The 26463-nt window shown below is 34.6% G+C and overlaps 1 protein-coding gene across 1 annotated transcript; it reads right to left on the bottom strand.

Annotated features, from left to right (window-relative positions):
* Window positions 1-319: 319 nt before the first annotated feature.
* Window positions 320-26463, bottom strand: LOC138695077 (uncharacterized). Its single transcript, XM_069819453.1, has 3 exons — window positions 26233-26463; window positions 13378-13678; window positions 320-3331 (listed from the first exon to the last, which is right to left on the bottom strand). The coding sequence occupies exons 1-3, from the start codon at window positions 26298-26300 to the stop codon at window positions 404-406; spliced, it is 3297 nt and encodes a 1098-aa protein (XP_069675554.1). The 5' UTR covers window positions 26301-26463; the 3' UTR covers window positions 320-403.

Genomic DNA, 26463 nt, shown 5'->3' on the forward strand with positions numbered 1-26463 from the left:
CAATAATCATAAGCTAATTTTTAAATTGGGTTGGAACTGTTCTGAAACATGCTTTAGCTGCAGTTTCAAATATGTTTGTGGAATTGGAACATGGGGAGAAGGGAGGATACAGTTTAGCGTGAAGTGACTCTGACACAGACCAGAATTCTGCAGTGCATATAGAATTTGCAACAGGAGGTAGGCCCATGAACACAAAATGTGAACTGAAAATAGTAATCTTAATTTTAATTTTTCATTTATTTATCTTAAATCCAAAACAACAATACATTTAACATTTTTATAATGAGCTTACAACTTCTATAAACAAAAATGAATGGTACGTTTATAGGCCTAACAATAAAATATAGAAATTAACTTTGAAAAATTAATCAATTTCTGACAGTAAATCTGTACATTGATAAAATTACACACCTTTCGTGTGACTAGAGTTACAATCACATATAACATTTATATTACATGACTCTGTTTCAGTTACTGGTCTAGGATATGGAGGTAACGGTGGTGGTTCATTGGATATTGACAGTTTGTTTGTGTCATCAGTTCCGTTATTTGCCTTCAGTCTATCCCACATTCTGTTGAATTTCCATGCTATCAGTTGCACTGGCGAAGGTTGTATAGCTGAAACATAGCTAGTACTGCTCGTTCGTGCTGTAGAATAACTCGTTTCTGACATACGTCGAAATATTCTAACATCATCTTTCTGAGAATAATAGTATTCCTTTGGCATTACCATGACTTCACCAGCACGATGACCTACTACTATCACCCTTTTATTTCCCTTTATTAATCTTGGGTTATGGCGGATTAAAGTATAAATCATTGCTCCACCAATTATAATACTCATAAAAACACCACAGCCGAATATCGCCCATGCCATCATTTGCTGATTGTTCTTTAGCCATGCCCGTTCACTTTCTTGTGGCAAAGTTGTATATGCTCTGCAATTAAATGGAGGAGGAATCATTTCTGGAGATGTAGCACATATTATGTAAGAAGTATTTGGTTGTGTACTGAAATCAGCAGTTAACGTGTTGAAGGAATCACGTGTTTGTTTTGTGAAGTAAGTATATTCGCATGTTAAATCACTGTCGTCAGGAGCTGTCATCCACATCAGCATGTTGAGAGAACTGTCGTTCATTTCAATCTTCAGTTTCTTATTTAGATCGTCTTCCATTATACGTATATTTTGAGAGAGTACTCTTGGAAGAGGTAGCAGTAAATAATGCATTATTCCGCTCATTGCACATAGAGGCTCGTTACCAATGCAGTCACTGCATGAACATTCATATGGACACGCTGGAGTTAGTATCGTTTCTGTAGTAGTTGAAGTTGCAGCACTTTCTGTTGTAGATAAAATGGGCTTAGTTGTCTCTATTGAAGTGGAGTCATCTACTGTTGTTGATGAACTAGACTCGTTTGTTTCATTTGAAGTGGACTCTGTTGATGAAGATGAAGAAGTTGTCTCGCTTACTTCTGGTGTGACTGAAGTGGAATGAGTTGTTTCTGAAGATGAAGTGGTTTCAGTTTCTTCAGTTGAGGATGAATTTGTTTCTTCACTTGAGGATGAATTTGTTTCTTCAGTTGAGGATGAGGATGAACTTGTTTCTTCACTTGAGGATGAGGATGAATTTGTTTCTTCAGTTGAAGATGAATTTGAGGATGAATTTGTTTCTTCAGTTGAGGATGAGGATGAATTAGTTTCTTCAGTTGAGGATGAATTTGTTTCTTCACTTGAGGATGAGGATGAGGATGAATTTGTTTCTTCAGTTGAAGATGAATTTGTTTCTTCAGTTGAGGATGAGGATGAATTTGTTTCTTCAGTTGAGGATGAGGATGAATTTGTTTCTTCACTTGAGGATGAGGATGATGAGGATGAGGATGATGAGGATGAATTTGTTTCTTCAGTTGAAGATGAATTTGAGGATGAATTTGTTTCTTCAGTTGAGGATGAGGATGAGGATGAATTTGATTCTTCAGTTGAGGATGAATTTGTTTCTGTTGAATTAGTTTCTTCTGTTAAGGATGAAGTGGTCTCAGTTTCTTCAGTTGAGGATGAATTTGTTTCTTCTGTTTTTGTTGAAGATGACATAGTCTCAGTCTCTTCCGGTGCAGATGAATTGGGTTCAGTTGTTGCTGTTGAGGATGAAGTTGTCTCAGTTTCTTTTGTTGAGGGTGAAATGGTCCCAGTTTCTTCTGTTGAGGATGAAGTTGTCTCAGTTTCTTTTGTTGAGGGTGAAATGGTCTCAGTTTCTTCTGTTGAGGGTGAAATGGTCTCAGTTTCTTCTGTTGAGGGTGAAGTGGTCTCAGTTGCTTCTGTTGAGGACGAAGTCGACGTATTTGTATCTGGCGAAGATGAAGCTCCTGATGTGATTGTAGTGGTATCAGTTATCGGTTCTCTTGTAGTGGTTGAAGTTGTTACTTTTGGTGGAATTTCAGAAGTAGTACCCACTTCTACACATGCACTGAAGTCTGCGTCTTTGAGATATTTATTCTCGTTAAACCATGGTGAGTCACATTTTGGACTATCATCAACACGAATGGTTCCATTTAGCATGAACTGTTGTAACCAAGCAAGGTTACAATCACAATTCCACTCGTTATAGGCTAATGTGACAGCAACTTGTTCACTGTGGGCTATCGCTTTTTTAAATATACTTTCCGGTAGTGTTTTCAAGTTATTTCTATCTAGAAATACTTTGAAATTTTTTCTGTATGAGGTTATGTTGAAGAGGTCCTGTGGTAAACTACTTAATTGGTTATCACTTAAAATAATCTTCTGTATCTTGTTAGCTGATGCTTCGAAGGCTCTTTCTTCAATATATGTTAATCCTGAGGATATAGCATGGAGTTCTATTATCTTGTATAAACCTTGTAATGTTTTTCGTTTAAGGTTTTTCAAGTTGTTATTACTTATTACAAGTGTTTGTAACTTGTATAAATCAGTATCTCCCATGATATTATCTAGATTATCTTCACTTATTCCTGAAATAATTTGAAGTGTTATCAGATTGTATAGTTCATCCAAAATCCCATGTTCTACACTGTATAGAATACTCCCATCAATGCTTAACTCTAGCCTTTCCAATCGTGTAAGACCAGCGAAACATCTACTCTTTAATCGTGCAATTTTGTTCTCTAATATGAGATATGAAATATTCTCAAAATTCGTGCTGTTGAAGGCACCTTTTTCGATAGACATTGGAATGCAGCTTATTATGTGCAAGCCGGCAATGGTGATGGAATTCTCCAGGACAGGCAGCCATCCATTTTTCAAAGCATTATCAGGAAAAAAGCAGTTTTCTATTTTCAGATTGTAGGAAACTCCTGGGAACTGAAAAAAAGAAATGTAAAATTACAAACAGTCCATAGAGAACTTCGAGGCAATATATTTATACATTTTCATTACAGCATTATTTGAGTTGGAAGCGTTGTAATTTAGGAATAATTTCTTACTTAGATTTGTAATATATCATATTTATTTCAACTACTGGGTGTTCATTTCAAAGTGTGTTATGACGTCACTGTTGTGAGTCAGCGATTTGAAGCGAGTTTCAGCTTTTATGTCAGAGAAGTTGCCTATTATTCAAGGCGTTCAATCTGAACTTGAGAACGTGTAGGGTATAACTTGAACGTCGTAGCAACAGAAGGCGCTCTGTACGGTCTATGTGCTACCATAACCTCTTTCGAACTGTATTTTGCGCGGGCAAATCGTACGCAGGTAATTTGTTGTCATCGGTAACGGCAACATTCCACAACACAAATCAAATGCTCCGTGTCCATGTTGACCGTCGAAGTTAATGCCAACAAATACGTAAGTAATCGTCTTAACCCTCTCCCCATAAAGAAAAAACTCACCTCAGTACGTGTTTCCAAACAGTTCACATTCCTGCCACTACCGGCGTTACCGTACGTATCGGTAAGTACCTTTCAGAATGAACTCCGTACTTGCCAGGTAACTTCTCTGGCACATAGGTACTACGCCTTTGCGGAAGTGTAGGAAGATTGAATTCTCTAGGCTCATCGGCTAGCCACATGACGGCATACAGCGAGCCATGACACACTTTGAACTGAACACGCAGTATAATGAATACCTAACAAAATTAGGAAGTAATATTATATTTATATATTTTATCAAATGGATGTGAAGATGCACAGATTGTAAAGGAAAGTTTTATATGCGAACAAAATTAAATGCAGTAGAGAGATTTTGTAGAAAACAGACTGTAAAATTAGATTGAATTTATAATTAACTATTAATTATGTGATAAAATTATTGAACTTATATCTCCAATATTTAATCCATAATATTGGCTGTGAGAAAGAACATGGCATGGAAATTTCTATCCAAGTAGTCAAAATCTCTTCTTTTACTTGATATTGCTTATTTTTCTGTTTTTATTTCTTTTTCTCTTTATTTATTTTTGTATGTTTAATGTTATCTTTTTGTTTTACATTCTTTACATTTTTCTTTCAATCTTTCGTATTTCTTTCTATTTTATTGTTGTCTTTCCTGTTTTAATTTTGTCTTTTTCAGCCTTTCTGCTTTCTTCCTTTTTTATTTATAATGTTTTTATTTCTATTTTCCTAATTGTCTCTCATTTTTATATGTATTAATCTTTTTTTTCTTTCGTTGGCTCTTTTTTATCTGTATTTATTTTCTTCTCCATGTATTTATATTTTTTATTTTCCACATTTTCTATTTTCTTTCTTGTCCCTGAATATTTTTGTATATTCTTATTTAACTCGTTGTTTCATTATTTCTGTATATATCTCCCTTTTGTCTCGTATCCTATTTTCTTCCTTGTTTCGTTTATTTTACTTTATTCTCACTTTATTTCTATTTTTTTTCTTATACCTTTTTCTGTTTTTCCATTCTTATTCATATCTTTTCGTTTCGTTTTTAAATTTTTTATTATTCTTTTGGTTTGTTGTCATCTTTGATTTCCAATTTCTTTATTATTCCCTGCATTTCCTCTATTACATCTTTCTCTTTCCTCATGTCTTTCCGTTTTTGTTTTGTTTTTATTTCCATCTTCTGTTCTTTCCCCTTCTATTATTTTGATTCCCCACTTTATCACAAATGCTAATACCTTAAGAACTTAAAGAAACAACTTTTAATTTTGTTCTGTGTTAACTGTTGAAACTTAAAAGGGAATATTCCTTAGTGACAAGTTTTGGCGAATATCCGTAACATCACGCCATCTAGTGAAGTTTTGCTCTTTATTCCGTTTTCTTCTTGCTTGGTGTCACTGCAAGGGGATGGGAGGTAGTGTTAGGAGTGTATTTGTGATTGGTAGTTTTTGTTTTTTTTTTTCTCGAATTTCTTTATTGTTTACCGGTATGTCTTTCTCTGACGTTTTCTGCTTTGTTTCGTCTTGTATTTTCATTTTTTCATCTATCTTTATATTTGCTTCTGTGTTTTTCCTTTTCTTTTTACTTTATCTTTTTTATCATTGGAAAAGAATGGAAGATATTACGAAGACTATGTAAACTGTGTTTAGGCTAGTTGTGTATTGTTTATATAGTTATTTTTGTGTGTGTTAGTTTGGATAGTCTGAATCCGTGTTTAGTTGATATAATTTTTGTGTTTAATTGTATGGTTTTTGTGTGTTTAGTTTAGATAGTTTGTGTGTTTAGACTGTATAATTTATATGAGCGGTTTTATGTGTTAAGACTATAATTTATATGTTCGATTTGTGTAGGTTTTTGTGTGTTTAGTTTGTGTGCGTGTTAATTAATGTGTTCAGATTGTATAATTTTTTGTGTGTTTAGTGTTAATAGTTGTGTGTTCAGACTGTATAATTTGTGTTCAGTTTGTATAGTTTTTTGTGGGTGTTTAGTTCGTATAATTTGTGTTTATTCTATATAGTTTTCGTGTTTAGTTTGTGGTATTACTAATAAAAACTCTATATACAGACGTTTAACTCTCTTATACTTATACAATGAGTAGCTCATTTATAAGTCATGTGTAAATTCGTTACTAATAATCACTACATACGTCGTGTATAACAGTATAACTGTTACACAGCTACGTCATAGTTTCGTCATTACTTCATTACGAAAGGTAATAGAATATCTGAGGTTCTTTATTGCATCCGGTAGAGCGCTCTAGTGTGCCGTGTTAAGAATCGATAGTACAACTGGCTCTGATCAATTACCACACTATATTCTGGTCAAAGAGAACAAGCTACAGCAATAATATTCTACTTATTCTGTGCTCTTTGGTGTGTTCTTCTGTGGTTACAAGGCATCCATCATCATAAAATGAACAGCTGTTAGAGGAGCGGCCATTTTTTCTCTATATACAACACTTAAACAAGGGGTTTCGTATATAGAATACTGCAAAGCAATTCCCATTGTATAGTTACAGATTGTTTATACATCCATCGCTTATGCATGGTTTATTAGTAACGTTTTCTGTCTCAACGCTGCATAAGTCTCGTATAAAAACTATACACGGTTTATTAGTAAGACCGAGTGTAAGCTCCCTTGGACTGGCTCCCCAAGTGTACTAGACCTTCAGCTCACCCTACACTCCTGCAGGAGACCGTTGGCCTTATGGGATTTCAGGTTTTTCATATTTAATATATTTTTATCATTTTATCCGCATTTATTTACATATTTTCTTTATTTTCGGGTTCTGTAAACAATACACTTTATTATATGCAGCAGTGCTATCATCTGACAAGCATCAATTCGAAGTTTAATATAATGAAACAAACGCAACTGAGGTTGAATCGATGTCATTGCGAAGTCTTACACAGAGGCTTCGTAAAACTGTGCATTGTTCCAAACTTGATTTATTAATCTCGTTATCGCAACTCTTAGATAGGTTTACCAGCTTTTGACAGGGAAGTGAAATGCTCTCCGTTATCTGCTTTAGAGATGAATCTGTTCCACGCTACACAGATCACATTGTGTTGTATCAATATTGGTTCCCACGGCAACCGTGTCACAGGTGCTTGCAGTATATCAGACAGCTTTTCACAAAACACTGATAAATGGTTTTGTTCTGTGTTGTTAGAATTTTCGTCTCTTTTTCTGGAATGCATGATTTTTACAGTCTCCACTTTCTTTTGTTATACACGAAATAGATCTTGAGTTCTTACTAGTTAATTTGGATTACAAAAATTCCAAATGGTTTGGATTGACAGCAATATTCCTTGTTAATTATATTTTATAGGAATTTTATGTTAATTTTTCTGAACTGTAGAAAGTTTGTACTGGTATGGTACTATATTTTTATAAATACGGATGATTACAATGATTCAAAGCTTATATTGTAAAACACATATGCAATTTATTGTAGATCTATGCAAATGTTGATAAATTATAAAATAAAGACTTCTTAATATATCATTCAAAACAACATTAAAACATGGAAGTGGAATTTGTATTTTTAGTTAAAAGTAATTCCGAAAAGTGGAAGCAGCTTCAACATTCTGCTCGAGACTGTTTTTGGAAATGCAAACGTTTACCTGTAGATTATCCAAGAAATATTGTTATGTGAGAAACATTGAACAGCGAAATGTTATGAAGTGTTAGTGAAATCGGGATAGTATCAGTGAAATGTGTCGCAGTTCCAGTGCAGTGAGTTAGTTGACAGCGAAATGAGTGTAGTGCTGAAAGGTACTTGTGCATGGATGAACATCTCATACTCGTGGGTTTTAGTTCGAACTTAGGGTTAAGGTACAAAGTTGATTTACTTTAAATGTTTTTTTAAGTGAGCGTGCTTCATTTAATTTGGGATGCTCATTATTATTATTATTATTATTATTATTATTATTAATTGTATTTTTTTCATGTTGAATCTTTCGTACGCTACTTTTAACACTTGAATATAAATAATTGATTAAATGGCGATCTTACTCGCGTTAATTGTGTAAGCATGTGCGGCTTACAGCTGTTTCGGTGTTTCTTCACACCATCCTCAGAGCCTAACACTAACATACGAAAACAAAAACACACACAAAATCGCATCCTCATTCAGAAAACAGAAATACAACATAGCATACAGAACAGAAATCACACTACAAAGACATCTCAACACACAACACAAACAAATAAATACAACCACACAGGCGTATACAAACTCACATGCAATAGTTGCGACAATTTCTACATTGGACAGACAGGCAGACCATTCCAAACTCGATACAAAGAACACATTAAAGCAATAACCAGAGGACACAATACATCTACATATGCCGAACACATAACTAATGCTAACCACACATACAATAACATAAATACATACATGGAAATCCTACACACACAACCCAAAAACCAAAAACTCAACACACTAGAACAATATGAAATATACAGACACACTAAAACACACCCTGATCAAATTCTCAACACACAGATCAATTTCAGAACACACACACTATTTGACACCACATTTCAACACTTTTCAACGATTCAACGCACCCACAAAACAGGCAGCGAAGTTCGAGATGACGCCGAGATCTAGTAGGCTCTGAGGATGGTGTGAAGAAACACCAAAACAGCTGTAAGCCGCACATGCTTACACAATTAACACGAGTAAGATCGCCATTTAATCAATTATTTGTATTTTTTATTAATTGTGTTTATTATTATCATTATTGAGTGTAATTAGTTACCACTGCCACCGGGTATTTACCCATTTGCAGTGAGAATAAGTACATACATACATACATGCATGCATACATATATACATACATACATACATACATACATACATACATACATACATATGAAGATTTAAAAAAGACATAGAAGTTGTATACAAATTTCATTCCATTTAACTCAAACATATTGATGGAATCAAAGTTTATCAAATACCTGAAATTGCTCTTTGCTATAGATCTGAAGGACGAAGATACTTCGGAAGATCCAAATTAATTAGAAGGGAAGAGGAATATTTGAGTTTTATGAAACATCGCTAAACCCTATTCGTGAATGATTAAGTATTTAATTTAATATAACATATAGCCTACATCTTGATTACACACTTACAACACTTGTATATTACTAATGATTTGGTGAATTTGTTATGTAAACAACTTTCCTGTGTTAATTGAAACTATCGCAGCTATAACTAAATCGTACAATACTTCCACCTATGAAGAACACATTACCAACACCAACCAAAACTAAAGCAACATAGAAACAAACATGGAAGTCTTACATATTGAGCCGAAAAGCCAGAATCTGAAGACACTAGATCAACACGAAATATAGCCTACATACAAAAACACATGCATAAGACACAACTAAATTTCATAACGCACACTCTATTTGACACAGCACTACCGATCATAATTGCATTCCCCTCCCTCCAAGGCACCAAAAAGAAGAACCCTGAAACTCACGCAGGACTTCACTAGAAATCTGAAGATGATGGAAATCAAGTCGAAACTAGTCATTAACTGAGGTAAAATATCACAGTAGTTTCATTTAACACGGGAAAGATGTTTATACATATACAAAATTCGCCCAGTCATTAATATAATAACAGATATGAATGGAAATAGGATATTTTTAATCTTCTTTAATGCTGATGAAAATGATGACCATTGTAACGATAGTGATTCTGCGGTTGTACTACCATTTCTCATGAGCACATTTTATCTGATATCGGAGAGATTATCTGTTATCTATGTCTTTCCGTCTGTGGACATTTCTCTGTGTTTTCCAAAGGGATTTTGTCACTGAGGTAAATCCCTGGTCATTTACGTTACTGGCTCGCAAAACTTGTCCTATGAAATAATGTGGAAGTGAACTCTCTGAGATATTATATTGGCAATATGCCTACATAACCCACTCCACATGTCCTGGGAAAGGGGGTATTCAAACTCTGAGTTGCAGGTACAGTTGTACAGTAGTGGCAAAAAAAAACCGTACCGACTCTTGTAGCTGATTTCAGAACCTTGTTCACTCCAGAGCACGATAGATGGTAACTAAGACTTTCGTGGTTCGAATCCTGCCAGGGAAGGAAACTTTTTTTTGTTCCTTATTCAAATTTATTCCCAATACTTTTCGATTCCTGGTGAAATTCATGTTCTGGGAATAATAAGTTAATTAGGTAGTAAAATATCGCTGCAATCGAAAAGTATTGGGAATAAATTTGAATAAGGAACAAAAAAAAAAAAAGTTTCCTTCTGAAGCAGAATTCGAACCACGAAAGTCTTAGTTACCAGTCTTTCGTGCTTTGGAGTGAACAAGGCTCTGAAATCAGCTACAAGGGTTGGTCCGGGTTTTTTTTGCCACTACTGTATATACCTAGCTAATCGAACCAAAAACCTTTTAGAGCAATAACAATATATGTAACCTACAGAAATAAAACATTGAGTCTATTTTGCACCGAAATGTTTAAAACATGTTGTTTATTTCTCTTGAGTATTTTAGAACATTCCAGGAAAATGTTTAATCTTCCCTGCACTTATAAATACCATGTTGGATCATAAACATAGAATAGATCGCATTGCGTTTTGATAACAATATTATGAATATCCATGGGAAAATGTGATATTTTCAGATTAAAAGATTAATTTCTCTAACACCAGTCATGGACCTGTTCAGGTATTTCGTCCTATTGGGTCCACAAGGTTCCAGCTAGAATATGTAACATCAAGATCACGCAATAGACATATTCCTGTCGCTGTCTGGGAATGGATTTCCAGGCTATGAGGAGGAAGATAGTTTGATTTCCCTGCAATATATCAACATACTGGAAAATATAATGCTACCTAGCGTGCGCATGTTGCAACCCGATAGAATTATATTTTTTCAGGAGCACAATTCCTCCATCCACTCAACTTTCTTGAATCGGATATGGTTCCAATATCATGTTTGGTGTTGAATGCACAGATATTTGTTATTTCTATAAGTATGCTTTGTTTATTTTTTGGTTGGTTACATCCCACATTTTCGTTCCATTAGTATATGAGAATAATATGCAAAACCTCTCTTTATGTGTGCAAAATATAAATTAATCTGCTGTATCCTACGGCAGTGATGTCAAAGCAAGCGCATTTTTCTGACCTTGACGTCGTGCTCGGGCATGAAGCGCTATGTATGGAAGAAGCAAGGATTTTGTATATGAATAAGGAGCATGTTGGATTAAGAAAACAGTGGTGTACAAACTTCAAACAGAACGTGAAATTTTATGTCGTTATTTTATATGGCTATTTGCTGTTTGATATTATCTATATTGTCTGTAATACAAAATACTAACACCAATTTCTTAATATTGCAATTAATAACATAATAAAGAATTAAGAAGGAATATTCACATAAATTTCATAGTAGTAAAACTACCGGTATACTATATTAAGTGAATGAAACATCATTAATAAAGAAATTGATATCCCAAAGAAAGAGATTAAGTATAGCGTGGTAAGTTGGAATTGATATTGATGGTATCTGTAGCCTTGTAAAAGTTATCAATAACCTAATCAAAACAATATTATAGTACAAAGCAGTTACCTAGGTATATATTTCAACTGTAACTAATATTACATAACAAAACCCTTATCGCATTATGCTTTTAAGGTGATATTGGTGCGCAACTTCCTATCATCAGAATATTAAATTATTTTCTAGAAATTTGTCGAAGCTATAGAGTTGACGTTTTTATAACACATGGACACATATCTTTGTTTGTGATGTAACAGTAGTTCCTTTGTTAATTCATTTTCCATGCGAATATTTTCAAAATTTTCAATACGTATCTTCAGTAATACATATTTACGAAAACATTTTTCAGTACCAGTAAGGCTACTAAATAAACTTATCTGAAAATTTAACCTTTCTGTAAAAAGTTGAGAATATACTGCTTTTGAAAGAAAGGAAACTCGTGAAAAATGAGCATTAAAATTGAAACTTGAATTCTTATAATGCACTTATACTTCTCAGACAAATCTAAAAATTAACATGGATACAGTTTTAATAAGTTCTCTTCCCTTTATCCATTGCATCAGTGCTGGCCATCCCTGTATACAGCTCGACCAAGCGGCATATACTACCTCTCTCGTCAGTCTCTTTCCTGTCCGCTGTAAAGCACTCAGGCTCTCCTGAGCTCTAAAGCGCGCGCTTGCCCATATGGGCATCAGTTGACATGACTGTCCTACGGGATACAATTGACAGTCAAGTTTTAACTATAGACATACGCATAAAATTTTGTCGTAATAAAATTATTTACCCGAATTTTTAGAATATTAATCTGTTGATTATTAGTGTCAACTTTAATCAATGTAATTAACGTAGTGTTATTACTATGACAGCCAAAGGAAAATAAGCTATAGGCGCATCATAACGTAAAGAACCGTGAGGAGGAGCTACAAAATGCCGTGTTTATTAAATTTACCTAATTTATATCACCAGACCACTAAGGAAACATAAAGGAATCTCTTTATGTTCAGAATCAACTAGCTTAGTTCAACCTTTCTGTTGTGAGGTGGGATGGTTTGTTACCTGCTTGGAGGCTATGTGCCGCCTACCAGCGTATTCCGAATCTCACCGGTCCGGTGGCATCAATGACGTCACGTTGCAACGAAAATAAGGAACAAAACTGCTGGAAGAATCGATGCTGTCATGGCGACTGTGTAAGTGGTTATCTGTGCTACGCTAGCAAAATTTTGCGAAATTTCCGTACTGCCATCTCGTTCAAATAAAAGAGATCATAAACAACTTATTTCTTGAACCGGTAGTAATAACTGATCCGTTGACATGTTCGCTCATAAGCCATTAACATATTGTTTTTACGTTGTGCTCATTACAAACAATACAGCAGAACTAAAGCAGAACACACCGCCATGACACAACAGTGCACGATGTTATTCGTCTGCTAATTCCCGCCCTATACAAGAACCAATCAGATTCACTGATGGCGGCTGATGGAGACTGCCACCACCTCTGCAAGTTGATGGCACCGGTGCGACACCGGTGGAGCATCAATGACGTCATCGGTGGAATTCTGAACACCTTGATGCCATCGGATTGCTCACCGGTGAGATTCGGAATACGCTCTACGCTACTGTCCTGACCTGAAGTGAGTACAAATACCAACTTAAGAACAATAAGAACTGTACAGTATATCGGACATAAGTTTTGCGAGCCAGTGTACTAATGGAAAATGACGTTAATGACTGTATTACATACCATACAGAAAACTGTCCTCGGCATTTGGAGAGCCAAGAAACTATACAGGATGTTAAATAGGAAGGATTAAATACTTCGGCGGGAAGCAGTATTCAATAAGAATAAGTAAAAATTATTATGACCATGAAATAACGTCATTGCGCATTAAGAAACAAGTCTACATATTATACTATAGGTCTACTATGAAATTTCTCACTGTTGCTCACCGTGAAAGTCATCTTTCATACTCACCATGTTATTATTTTGTGAGATGAAATCCGCCACCACTTGTCCGGTATTGTTGTGAATATTGGAACATGTAATTGTTATCCCATCCAGAGTACACGGCCCGCCACTTCTGAAGAGACCTCTGGTCAGGAAAATCCCATTGCTGTTATTAGATTTCAAGCTTCGTTGATCATCAGTTGATTCACCTTTAACTTTGTCTTCAGTGTTGTCGAAGTTACTGACTATGATTAACGAAATGGCGATGAGACACATGAAGATCATGAAGGCATTAAAAAGGTTCGACTCGATTTTTCCACTACCTGAGCTGTAAGAAACAAGAAAAAACTGATTATAACTGATTATTAAGCAGTGGTAGATATGCGTGAAGAAAACAATTGTTTACTCCTCGTCACTGGAACTCTCTGCCGCCTGAAGTCAAGGGCTGCCGAACCTTGAAATCTTTCAAATCCAAGTTAGAAAATTATCTTACGACGAGTTGCCAAACTAATTTACTGTTATGACAAATGTTATATTGCATGTTTCCACATATTCACTACAGTTTTGATAATCTAATGATATGTTATTCTATTTTATCTGTTTTTTGTTTCATCACATTTCTCGACAATGCATGGTTAAGTAACAATTATTACTTAAACGTTCCTAACCGAGATTGGTGCACTCGGCCACTTCTAAGTTAAACAATTACAATTTAGTGTTAAATAAGATAATTTGGATCAAAGGAATTATTAACATAATGAAGGAAAATTGATATAGTAAAAATAAAAATCATATTCTACAAAAGTAATATTTGAAGAAAGATCATATTCTAGAGACGAAAAGCAGTTTTTGACAATCGACTTTTGAAAATAGTCGAATCCTGACAGCCTTTTTACACTATGTAAACTATTTCCACTGTTATAAAGGATGCTGGCTTACATTGATCCAACATAGGCACTGTTATACACTATTTACAAAATAAGTAGGTTAGTGTATTATTAAATAAAATACCTTGCATTATAATATATATAAAAGTGTAAATATTGTAATGTGTAATCTATGGAGCCTACATTCTTTATGATAGTGTATATAGTAATAATAGCGTATTCTAGTGTACATACGTACGGCTTTTAAGGAACCCGGAGGTCCATTGTCGCCCTCACATAAGCCCGCCATTGGCCCCTATCCAGTGCAAGATTTTTTTTTATTTTTTTATTTTAGTAGGTTATTTTACGACGCTTTATCAACATCTCTGGTTATTTAGCGTCTGAATGAGATGAAGGTGATAATGCCGGTGAAATGAATCTGGGGTCCAACACCGAAAGTTACCCAGCATTTGCTCATATTGGGTTGAGGGAAAACCTCGGAAAAAACCTCAACCCGGTAACTTGCCCCGACCGGGAATCGAACCCGGATCACCTGGTTTCGCGGCCAGACGCGCTGTTACTCCAGAGGTGTAGACTGTGCAAGATTAATCTAGTCTCTATCATCATATCCCACCTCCCTCAAATCCGTTTTAATATTATCCTCCCATCTATATATCGGCCTCCCCAAAGGTCGTTTTCCCTCCGGCCTCCCAACTAACACTCTATATGCATTTATGGATTCGCCCATACGTGCTACTAGCCCTGCCCATCTCAAACGTCTGGATTTAATGTTCCTAATTATGTCAGGTGAAGAATACAATGCGTGCAGTTCTGCGTTGTGTAACTTTGTCCATTCTCCTGTAACTTCATCCCTCTCAGCCCCAAATATTTTCCTAAGAACCTTATTCTCAAACACCCTTAATCTCTGTTTCTCTCTTAAAGTGAGAGTCCAAGTTTCACAACCATACAGAACAACCGGTAATATAATTACTTTATAAATTCTAACTTAGAAGATTTTTTGACAGCAGACTAGGCGACAAAAACTTCTGAACCGAATATTCTAGTGTACACAGTGTAAACAATTTAAATTGTAAATATTAGTGTAATTGTTATAGTGGCCATGTTTTGTTCTGCCAAACTTGATCAAATAGAAGTCGCGTGAGCAGCCAGTCAAGCACTTCGGTTGCGTATGTAAGCGCGTCGTCACTTGAAAACTGTAGTAATACCACAGTCTAGTATATACAGTCACGAAGCTTGAGTTGTGAGGTTGCTAGGAACAATAGACTGTTTTATATAGATACTAATTCGCATTGTCTGTAATGAGGCGATATTAGCGATCGTAGTGGTTAGCAACTATCTATGGATTCATATTTACTACGTATTGAGCTTCGTGACTTTATATACTAGACTGTGGTAATACTTAACCGTGTCTACTAATTACGGTGTTACCGCGCATGCGTTTAAGACAGAGTTACGACATTTTGTGAATGGAAGAAGAGGACATGGGAGTTACAGTTATCCTATCCTATACGTAAATAATTTGCCCTCCATACAGTGATGAAACTGGATGCTATCGTAAGGTGGGGGGCGTTGTAACTGAGTTCGTGAGTCCCTTTTTGCATTTCTTTCCCTCATGTCTATTTAGGTTCGGCAGCTCATCAACATATTATCACATAACTTATTTTATCTTTTTGTTTTCATCGTATTTCCCGATAATATAATGTGATAACTTGAGCTTATTATAATCTTAATTTTCCTTACTGTGTGTATCTAAAATATTGTGTTCATTGTATGCTTTGTACTTCACTATTTTTATTATTATTATTATTATTATTATTATTATTATTATTGTCTAATATTTTTATACTTTGTATGTCTCATTTATTTTGACCTTCTGTTCGCATTTTATTATGCATTTCCCTTTCTTAGCATATGTTATATGTTATGTCTGATTTCTACTGACTTGCAGTTTACATTATATTATGATTATCTACTTCAGTGTTGTGTGTAAAATTGTAGTGTACTTTGCTTTGTAAATTTGTAGTGTTTTTTGTATCGTAGTTTTACTCCTGGTTAAGTGTTAGAGAAGGCCGTATGGCCTTAACTCTGCGAGGTTAAATAAACCATTATTATTATTATTATTATTATTATTATTATTATTATTATTGTCTTATATTATTATACTTTGTATGTATAATTTATTTTGACCTACTGTTCACATTTTATTATGTATTTCCCTTTCTTCCTGTATGTTATATATTATGTTTGATTTCTACTGACTTGCAGTTTACATTATATTATGATTATCTACTTCAGTTTTGTATGTAAAATTGTAGTGTACTTTACTTTGTGTTGCGCGCCATGGCGTCGTGGTCTAAGGCATCTTGCCTTGGGCCCTAGATCATATATATGTAACAGATAGCTCATCGCTATGTTGAAATAGACAAGACTTTGAACAGAACAACCGCCAGGATCGCCACCCGTCCGCCTTAAACGAACACGAGATGGCCATACAGTCGCTAATGCAATTCAAATGGGAATTATGACGTGACTCTTTATGTAACAACTAGACGGCAGCATAGTAAACCTGACAAAAGTTGTTACCGTCAAAACCTATAAGGCCGAACAATGTGGGTATAGATGATCTAGCTAGGACTCGCGTTACGGAATGCGCGCTGGTTCGAGTCCTCATGGGGGAAGAAATTTTCTCATGAAATTTCGACCAGTGTGTGGGACCGGTGCCCACCTAACATCGTGATGCACTTGGGGAGATACGGTAGGTAGTGAAATCCGTTTACACAAACCACCTATAACGGCTGGGGTGCTCATCGTGCTAACAACACGATACCTCCATTCTGGTTGGATGATTGTCCACCTCTGCTTCGGCATGTGGCTGTGAGATCAGTGGCTGACTGGTTGGTCTTGACCCTTCGTGGGCTGTAGCGCCACGGATTATTTATATTTACTTTACTTTGTAAATTTGTAGTGTTTTTTGTATCGCAGTTTTACTCCTGGTTGAGTGTTATAGAAGGCCGTATGGCCTTAACTCTGCCAGGTTAAATAAACCATTATTATTATTATTATTATTATTATTATTATTATTATTGTTGTTGTTACATCACATATTCATTATGTCTGAGATCTCGCCCACCTCATTGAATATTAGACGACTACTCTGAAGTAGCCAATGTCTATTATTACTATTTGAGACGAGAAAAATTCGTACCGGCACCGGGAATCGAACCTAGGAACTCTCAGCTCTGCGCGCTGAGCGCTCTTTCCAACTGAGCTATGCCGGGACACGATACACAGCGCCGGCCGAACCCCTCTCGTAATGCTTTTTACTGCCTTACTACCTGCATTTGAGACGATTAAATAGTAATAATACACATTGGCTACTTCAGAGCCGTGTAATATTCAATGAGGTGGGCGAGACCTCATACATAATGAATATGTTATGTATTAACTGTTAGCAGTTTTCACAAACTGATGTTGAATATGACCATAAAGTCATTTAAATATGCGCTCCTGCACATATGACGTGTATCGTCTCAAATGCAGGTAGTAAGGCCGTAAAAAGCATTACGAGAGAGGTTCGGCCGGCGCCGTGTATCGTGTCCCGGCTTAGCTCAGTTGGAAAGATTGGAAAGAGCGCTCAGCGCGCAGAGCTGAGAGGTCCTGGGTTCGATTCCCGGTGCCGGTACGAATTTTTCTCGTATTAAATAGTAATAATTATTGTTGTTATTATTGTTGTTATTATTATTCGCCAGTTACCAGTGTTTTTCTTTATACAGAAGCACTTAAAGCGTACTTATGCCTCTTGAAATGCACATGACTAACTTGTTACGTAAAATGCGTAGCATGTGTATTTGCATATTGTGCCCAAAAGAGTTATGTAAAGTACAGTCTTCTGTATATAATATTACTTTATTAATTGCGAGAGCTATGAAGTCCGCCCGCAGTCGTGTGTACCCATGCGGTAATCACTCTGCAAACATGTGGTTGGGACTAGTCCATTCTCTGAATGAGAATTCGTTATCTTTATCCGACCATTTGTCTGTGCTGTGGGCTGACTCTTCATTACAGCGCGCTCTGCATCGGCGAAATTTTAATTAAATTTCCTCGACTGTGGCTTCGGTTAACGAGAAATTTACAAATAGTTTGACATTGACTTTCAGTGCAAATGCTCTGTTTAAGGACTTTTGAAATATTGTCACGTAGGGCAGACAAATTGTTTTTGGATGATTTGCATTTTGTTTGTAATTCTTCATGTTTACATTATACATCCACACTTGATCTCTCGCTTGCTCCTGCATCATTGATTGATTGATTGATTGATTGATTGATTGATTCATTCATTCATTCATTCATTCATTCATTCATTCCCTCTTTCCATGTGGCCGTTTAGCAATTAATTATTCCAGTAATCTATATTAATATTAAAACTGTAACCTACATTTTTTTGGTAATTTTCGTTTTTACAAAATAATGCATGTTAACATATATAACGTGAATTGTTTTTTGTGGTTGAAATAATTGTTTTCTTTGTATCTATTTTGTATTTTGAATTGAGAAACAAAGACAGAAAAATAAAGCAGTCCTCTCCTTAAGGGGAGGCAGAGGTGAAATTTTCGAACAAAACTGAAGAAAAAATTAAAATTTGGTTTTTTACATTTTTATTATCTTTATTTCGATATTCCGATGTTAATTTTTTATTTTGTGCCCTTAAAAGTATGAAATTAAAACCAAGATAACTGTATTACTATATTATTCCCATAATAAACTAATACTTATCATTATTTATATACCTTCTCTGAACATATAAATAAAAAGGAATATTGAAAATTCCTTACAATATGGTGCATGGAGCATTTTATATGAAACGATATAAAGTTTTATAAAATTATTAATATTTACAGAACTATTGCACTTAGAAAGTTGAAACTTGGTATGTCTATTACTAATAACATACTTAGTATCCATGATCAATTTCAAACAAATCGGATAAATTTTGTGGATTTTGAAATATTCACCTCTGCCTCCCTTTAATATCAGCTGGCCAAGGAACTTGTGGGTGTTCACTCTATCGGTAAAGAACGAAACTACTTCTGAGGATACCAAATGGAATCATCAGGCAAATCATATGAGCCAGAGATTACAGAAATGTTAGTGATTCCAAATGGACTCATTCGAGAGGAAAGGGTTAACTATCCTGAGACCGAAAATCGCATTTTTTTTTTTAAATTTTTGTTTCTATGTCTCTATGTATGTATGTATGTATGTATGTATGTATGTATGTATGTATGTATGTATGTATGTTTTCACTCGATAATAGCAGAACCGATTTCTACTAAAATTGATATGTAAAATTAGTTCCAACTTAGATTTTAGGCAACATAGTATTCAAAATATGTCCTTTAAAAGAGGGGTTTAAGGGATCTTGAAGTAAATAAATCGAAATACCTAGCTTATTATTGATTCTTAGGAGAATATTACAGAACAAAAGTTGCTTTAAAAATCTTTCCGACAAGCTTTATTCCATGCAAAATGTTGATAGGATTGATAGTTAACGAGATATGAGAGTTTTAAATTAATAACAATGCAATAACAATTAATAACAGGCATTGTAATAAAGTGAAAAGAAATGAGTTTGCGTTTATTTAAAGCGGCTTTCCGATGAAAGAGCGATGTAGTTAAATTTAAAGCTTTTTGTAAGTAATAAAATTTGTCTTGAATTTTTGAAAAAAATATATATATATCGCAATTAATATGTTGTCCGAAGTGAATATTTTGTGCAAAACTAATTTTAAAAATGCTGATATTAAATTTATATTGTTTCTTATCGATATAGTACTGCACTTAATTTCAACAAGAATGCACGACTCTTTTGTTATGTTTTGGTCCCTATGCGTAAAATTATAAACAGAATTAATATTTTCAAGATACTAATATCGTATGAATATGATTATTATTTTATTCAGGTGTAGAATTAAAAAAAAATATTATCATAATTCTATTATTTTGAAATTGCTTTTTTTTTTCTTTTCTTTTTTTTTTTTTTTTTTTTTGTTAAGTAGCGTAATGTACAGGTAAATAATTACACAGGATGTCCCATTTATTTTCACCACCCAAAATAACTTTGTACGTAAGCACCAAATGAAAAATTACTTCATGGTGTACAACTGAAAGGGGGAAATAATATTGATGGTGAGACAACTTTGTAGCGTTACTTATTAATGAGATACGTGTACTAACATTGTTTCTTTAAATGTCACTATGTATTTATTATTCAATATTTTATTTAAGCTTATCAAGAGCTTTAAAAATGTATTACAGTGGGTCGTTATATCGTTATAATAGACGGACCATTAATAAACGGAACGTTATTTGATGCGTAATAATAGATCCCTATTAGAAACAACAACCAAATTTCTTGGCTTAAAAATCGATAATATGTTAAATTGGAAAAATTATATTAAAGAAATTACCCCCAAACTAAATTCAGCTTGTTTTGCTATTAGAACTATGCAAAAGATAGTAAATATCAATACCTTAAAAACAATATACTTTGCATACTTCCACTCAGTAATGAGTTTTGGAATAATATTCTGGGGAAATTCCACAGATAGTAACAGTATATTTCTATTACAAAAAAGAGTAATTAGAATAATAGTAGGTGCCAAATCTAGGGAATCGTGTAGGACTATTTTTAAAAAACTACAAATAATGCCCATGGCTTGTCAGTATATCTTTTCATTAATAATCTTCCTCGTATGTAATCGTGAAAACTTTGTAACTAATTCAACAGTTCATAGCATAAATACACGTCAAAAAATGACTTTCATACTCCATCGGCAAGTCCATCGTGCTATCAAAAAGGAGTGCGTTATATGGCAGTAAAAGTTTTTAATAGCCTTCCTATCGATATATAAAATAAAACTCTAAACATAAGATTATTTAGGGCCAAATTAAAGAAGTATCTAATTTCTCACGACTTCTATTCTGTAGGTGAATTCATGACATTCAATAACACTTCCTGAAATTGATACTAAAACTATGTGTTGTACTAGTAGACTATATTGTAAATCTCGTCTATATATTTCATCTAGACTGTGACTATAAATTAAGATTTTATAATAGTATTAAGTTTTTTGACTTGTTCCATATTCTAGCTGTAAAGCAATGTATGAATACCATGGAGTGTTAATAAATACAATACAATGCAATACAATACAATGCCTTGACGCATGGTTCCTGTGCATAGTACGTACAAAGGAAGTGGTCTGACTTTGTTTGTGCAAACAATACATTGCAGATACCTAGGACCGCGTAAACCACTCCACGTATGTGTATCGAATATGAATGAGGTCTCGCCAACCTCATTACATATTACTCGACTAGTATGACTAGTCAGTGTTTTTTACACACACACACACACACACACACACACACACACGCACGCACGCACGCACGCACGCACGCACGCACGCACACACACACACACACACACACACACACACACACACACGATGTTAACAGTTTAAAGAAACTGTTGTTGAATATGGCCATAAAGTCATTTAATATGCGCTCCTGCATATATATGACGTGTATCGTCTTAAAAAAATGCAGGCAGTAAGGCCGTAACACGATACTACGAGAGGAGTTCGGCCGGCGTCGTGAATCGGGTCCCGGCATAGCTCAGTTGGTTAGAGAGCACTCAGCGCGCACAGCTGAGAGGTCCTGGGTTCGATTCCCGGTGCCGGTACGAATTTTTCCACTCCACGTAGTTTTCATTTACAGTAAACAAATGAAATAAAAACGTGTAGCACAAACCATTCAGTCATCAGTATTCAGCGGAATAAAATCTATGCTACCTGGATTACGCGACCCTGAGTATCTATAAAGTAGGCCTACTACGTATTGTTTACACCAGGCCTGGCGTAATTAATTCGATTGAGTCACTACAGACTACCTCTTAACTCACCACTTCATCTTCTCCGGCTGAGACAGTTATGTTCCAGACCGATACGAATACACAGGTACGCAAGAATTGTTGAGTGACGGATTATAAAAGGCAGGCATCATAACTTTTGGCTCTCGCTAGTCGCCTAAAGTCCACCATTGATGCACACTGCTTGACTATGTGTTTGTTTCTAAAGCGGAGTAAGCAAAAAAGACATGGGCGGGGATATCTCCTTTCCCTTTCCTTTCCCCTTTGTGTCCAGGGCAGATTTACACCAACTTAAAGTCAAACCACTTTTTTTTGTACGTACTACGTACAGTAATCATGCCGTCAAGGCATCAGATAACGTTCCGTTTATTATAATGACCCCTTCTGATACATTTTTGAACAGGTCTAGACGATCTTAATTGAAATAAAGAATAATAATTACATAATATCATTTAAAAAAACAATGTTAATACTCATATCTCATTAATAAATTGCATCCCTATCAGTATTATTACCCCCTTTCAGTTGTACAGCTTTTGTATGAAACAGTTTTTCATTTAGTGTTTGCGTACAAAGTTATTTTGGGTGGTCAAGATAAATGGGACACTCTGTATAACAGAGTCCAAAGTAATACTTAATTACTTACTGCCTTTTAAGGAACCCGGAGGTTCATTGCCGCCCTCACATAAGCCGGCCATTGGTCCCTATCCTGAGCAAGATTAATCCCATCATATCCCACTTCCCTCAAATCCATTTTAATATTATCCTCCCATCTATGTCTCGGGCTCCCCAAAGGTCTTTTTCCCCCCGGTTTCCCAACTAACACTCTATATGCATTTCTGGATTCGCCCATGCGTGCTACATGCCCTGCCCATTTCAAACGTCTGGATTTAAAGTTCCTAATTATGTCAGGTGAAGAATACAATGCGTGCTGTTCTGCGTTTTCATTCTTCTGTAACTTCATCCTTCTTAGCCCCAAATATTTTCCTAAGCACCTTATTCTATAACACCCGTAATCTCTGTTCCTCTCTCAAAGTGAGAGTCCAAGTTTTACAACCATAAAGAACAACCGGTAATATAACTTTTATAAATTCTAACTTTCGGTTTTTTTGACAGCAGACTAGATGACAAAACTTCTCAACCGAATAAGAACAGGCATTTCCCATATTTATTCTACGTTTAATTTTCTCCCGAGTGTAATTTATATTTGTTACTGTTGCTCCAAGATATTTGAATTTTTCCACCTCTTCGAAGGATAAATCTCCAATTTTTATAGTTCCATTTCGTACAATATTCTGGTCACGAGATATAATCATATACTTTGTCTTTTCGGGATTTACTTCCAACCCTATAGTTTTACTTGCTTCAAGTAGAATTTCCGCGTTTTCCCTAATCGTTTGTGTATTTTCTTCTAACATATTCACGTCATCCGCATAGACAAGAAGCTGATGTAACTATCTAATAAATTCATTCGTTATACACTAACACCATTAATTCGTCAACTGTATTTACTCTTTACAGCCGTGCGTTCAGAAATAATTGTCTTGTGGATTAATTACTTCCTCTTTCATGACGTAATTCGCTTATGCCTGTATTTCTTCACACCATTCTTTTATTTCATCGTTCACTTACTCCATAGATTCATACATTCTCATATTCTTTTCATTCATTTTTAGTCACTTACTCAAACACTGTTACACTCAGACGATCACTTAGCCCCTCGAGCTCTTTCCGCCAGTCACTTCCTCTCTCCGCCATTCTCACACACACTGCCACTCACGCATTATCTCCGTCACATATCTCTACCACGCACATACTCGATACTGAAGTCCAGTCTTTGGCGCATTTAATACTAGATAAGTAAGCAGTGTCTATTCTGGTTGAACCATAAATAATATCATTAATTTCAGGGGTTATTCTTTGAGATATTTCAAACAAAAAAGTTCAACACAGTTTTGCTTGTTTTCGCATCCTTTACTAGATAAAAATTGTTTTATATGAAACATTTCAGAGCGTGTTTTAGGAAATCAATTGATTTAATTCCAAATATACTCAGTCAATTTAAGAGAGCAGGGATATTATGTATGTATGTATGTATGTATGTATGTATGTATGTATGTACGTATGTATGTATTTATTAACACTAGAATTGGGTATACACCGGTGGCAGTGATATATAATATACAATAATACCATTATAATTATACAATAATTACAGCAATAAAGGAAAAATAAAAATAAAATAAAATACACTAAACCTAAATTTATTTCTAACTATAAGTAAATAGATGCAATAAACCTAGGACTATAAATAAAATCTTTTCTATAATAACGCCTACAATAAGCAAAAGTAACCCTAACTTATAAGTACTTCTATTTCACCCAATTATTACCAATTTAAGTAATTACATATCACCTTAATTAATTACAAATCAACTTAATTAAATATCATCGTAATTAATTACATACCACCTTAATTTATTTACATATCGACTAAATTACATATCATCTTAATTAATTACATATCAACTTAATTAATTACATGACACAACTTAGATATTTACACTGCACCTACAATTACATTCCAGTCTAATCTTCTCAACCTTTCCTTAAATGTATTGATTATGATAATAAATGATTGAAAGAATTTTACTTTTGACCTTTAAATGTGTAGAAATTTGATACGATTAAATGTAACATTGTAAAATTCGTTTTTTATCAGTCGTTTCATAATGACAATTTTGTAATTCTCATTTTGGTATCTACAAGTCATTGATTTCCGCATCCATAAATTAACATGCTTAAAAGTAAATTTCCGTGACTAAATGTACTTTTAAGCACGCTAATTAGAAGTACTGGAAACTTAAATTTCAACTAATTGTTTATTATAAATATTCACAACAGCAAAACAATCACCGTAGCCTATTACATATCCGAAGGCCGCGAAATCTCTTTCCATACGAATATAATACTCTTTCGTCTTTAACATCAGAAGTTCGTCATTTCGAGAAAACAAATCAACAATTTTATTATCTTTAAAATATGAATACATTAGGGATTCTCGAGCGACTGTCTAAAAAATCTTGTATGAAACACGTGCGAAACTAGCGTTTAAGCATTCGCCGTGTTGTCCACCTCTTCTTCGAGTCGGTGGACAATCTTCACTTCTCGTGTTTAAAACGGTATCATTTCACAACTTATTGCAAATAATAGCTATTTCAGAATGAAAAGTTACATTTGTTCAAATAAAATTTCTGCACATTTAAAGGACAAAACTAAAATTCTTTCAATCACTCATCATCATAATACACTGTTCTCATTAAATTGACTGAGCATAATGTGAATTAATTCAGTGGCTTTCCCAGAACACGGTATTAAATGTTTCATATGAAATATTGTTTTCTAGAAAAGGAAGCAAAAACGAGCAAAATTGCATTAAACTTTTTTGTTTGGAATATCTCAAAGAATAACCCTTTGAAATTAATGACATTACTTACAGTTCACTCTATATAATTTGAAAATAATTCTTCTGTTACGCATAAACTTTATAATGATGATTATGTTTATCTTCGTGACCAATTTTTGTTCTGAGTGAACCGTTAAAATTAGATCAAAACTACATTACACTGTGTTTCTGTCAAGTAAACTCTGCTGCAAGCTATTATTATATTAATTCGGAAACTGATTCTGTTACGCGTAAACTTTATAATGATGATTATGTTTATCTTCGTGACCAATTTTTCTTCTCATTGAACCGTTAAAATTAGAACAAAACTACATTACACTGTGTTTTTTGTCAAGTAAACTCTCCTGCAAGCTATTATTATATTAATTCGGAAACTGATGAATAGTTCTTCTGTTACGCGTAAACTTTATAATGATGATTATGTTATCTTCGTGACCAATTTTTCTTCTGAGTGAACCGTTAAAATTAGAACAAAACTACATTACACTGTGTTTTTGTCAAGTAAATTCTGCTGCAAGATATTATTATTATATTAATTCGGAAACTTTAATCTTAGGCACTAAACATAACGGTTTACTCCCTGGAAAGCTTAGTCTTACCTCACATCGCTCGTTTGTTTTTCTTCCTTCTTGTCTCCTGTAATCCAACATTTCTGCGTTAAGCGCATCTATGCAGGCTTTATCCTCGTATGTATAATATCAATGTTGCGTACGTATTCTCAAGTCTTGTACACTACACTTCCGGCCTCTGTATAGCTTAATGGACAGCATAGTCTGGAGTGGATTTGTTGCTTGTATGCACCAGACACACTGATGAAAACTTTGAAATCA

The sequence above is a fragment of the Periplaneta americana genome, chromosome 1 (assembly GCF_040183065.1).
Source record: "Periplaneta americana isolate PAMFEO1 chromosome 1, P.americana_PAMFEO1_priV1, whole genome shotgun sequence".
Classification (NCBI taxonomy): Eukaryota; Metazoa; Arthropoda; class Insecta; order Blattodea; family Blattidae; genus Periplaneta; species Periplaneta americana.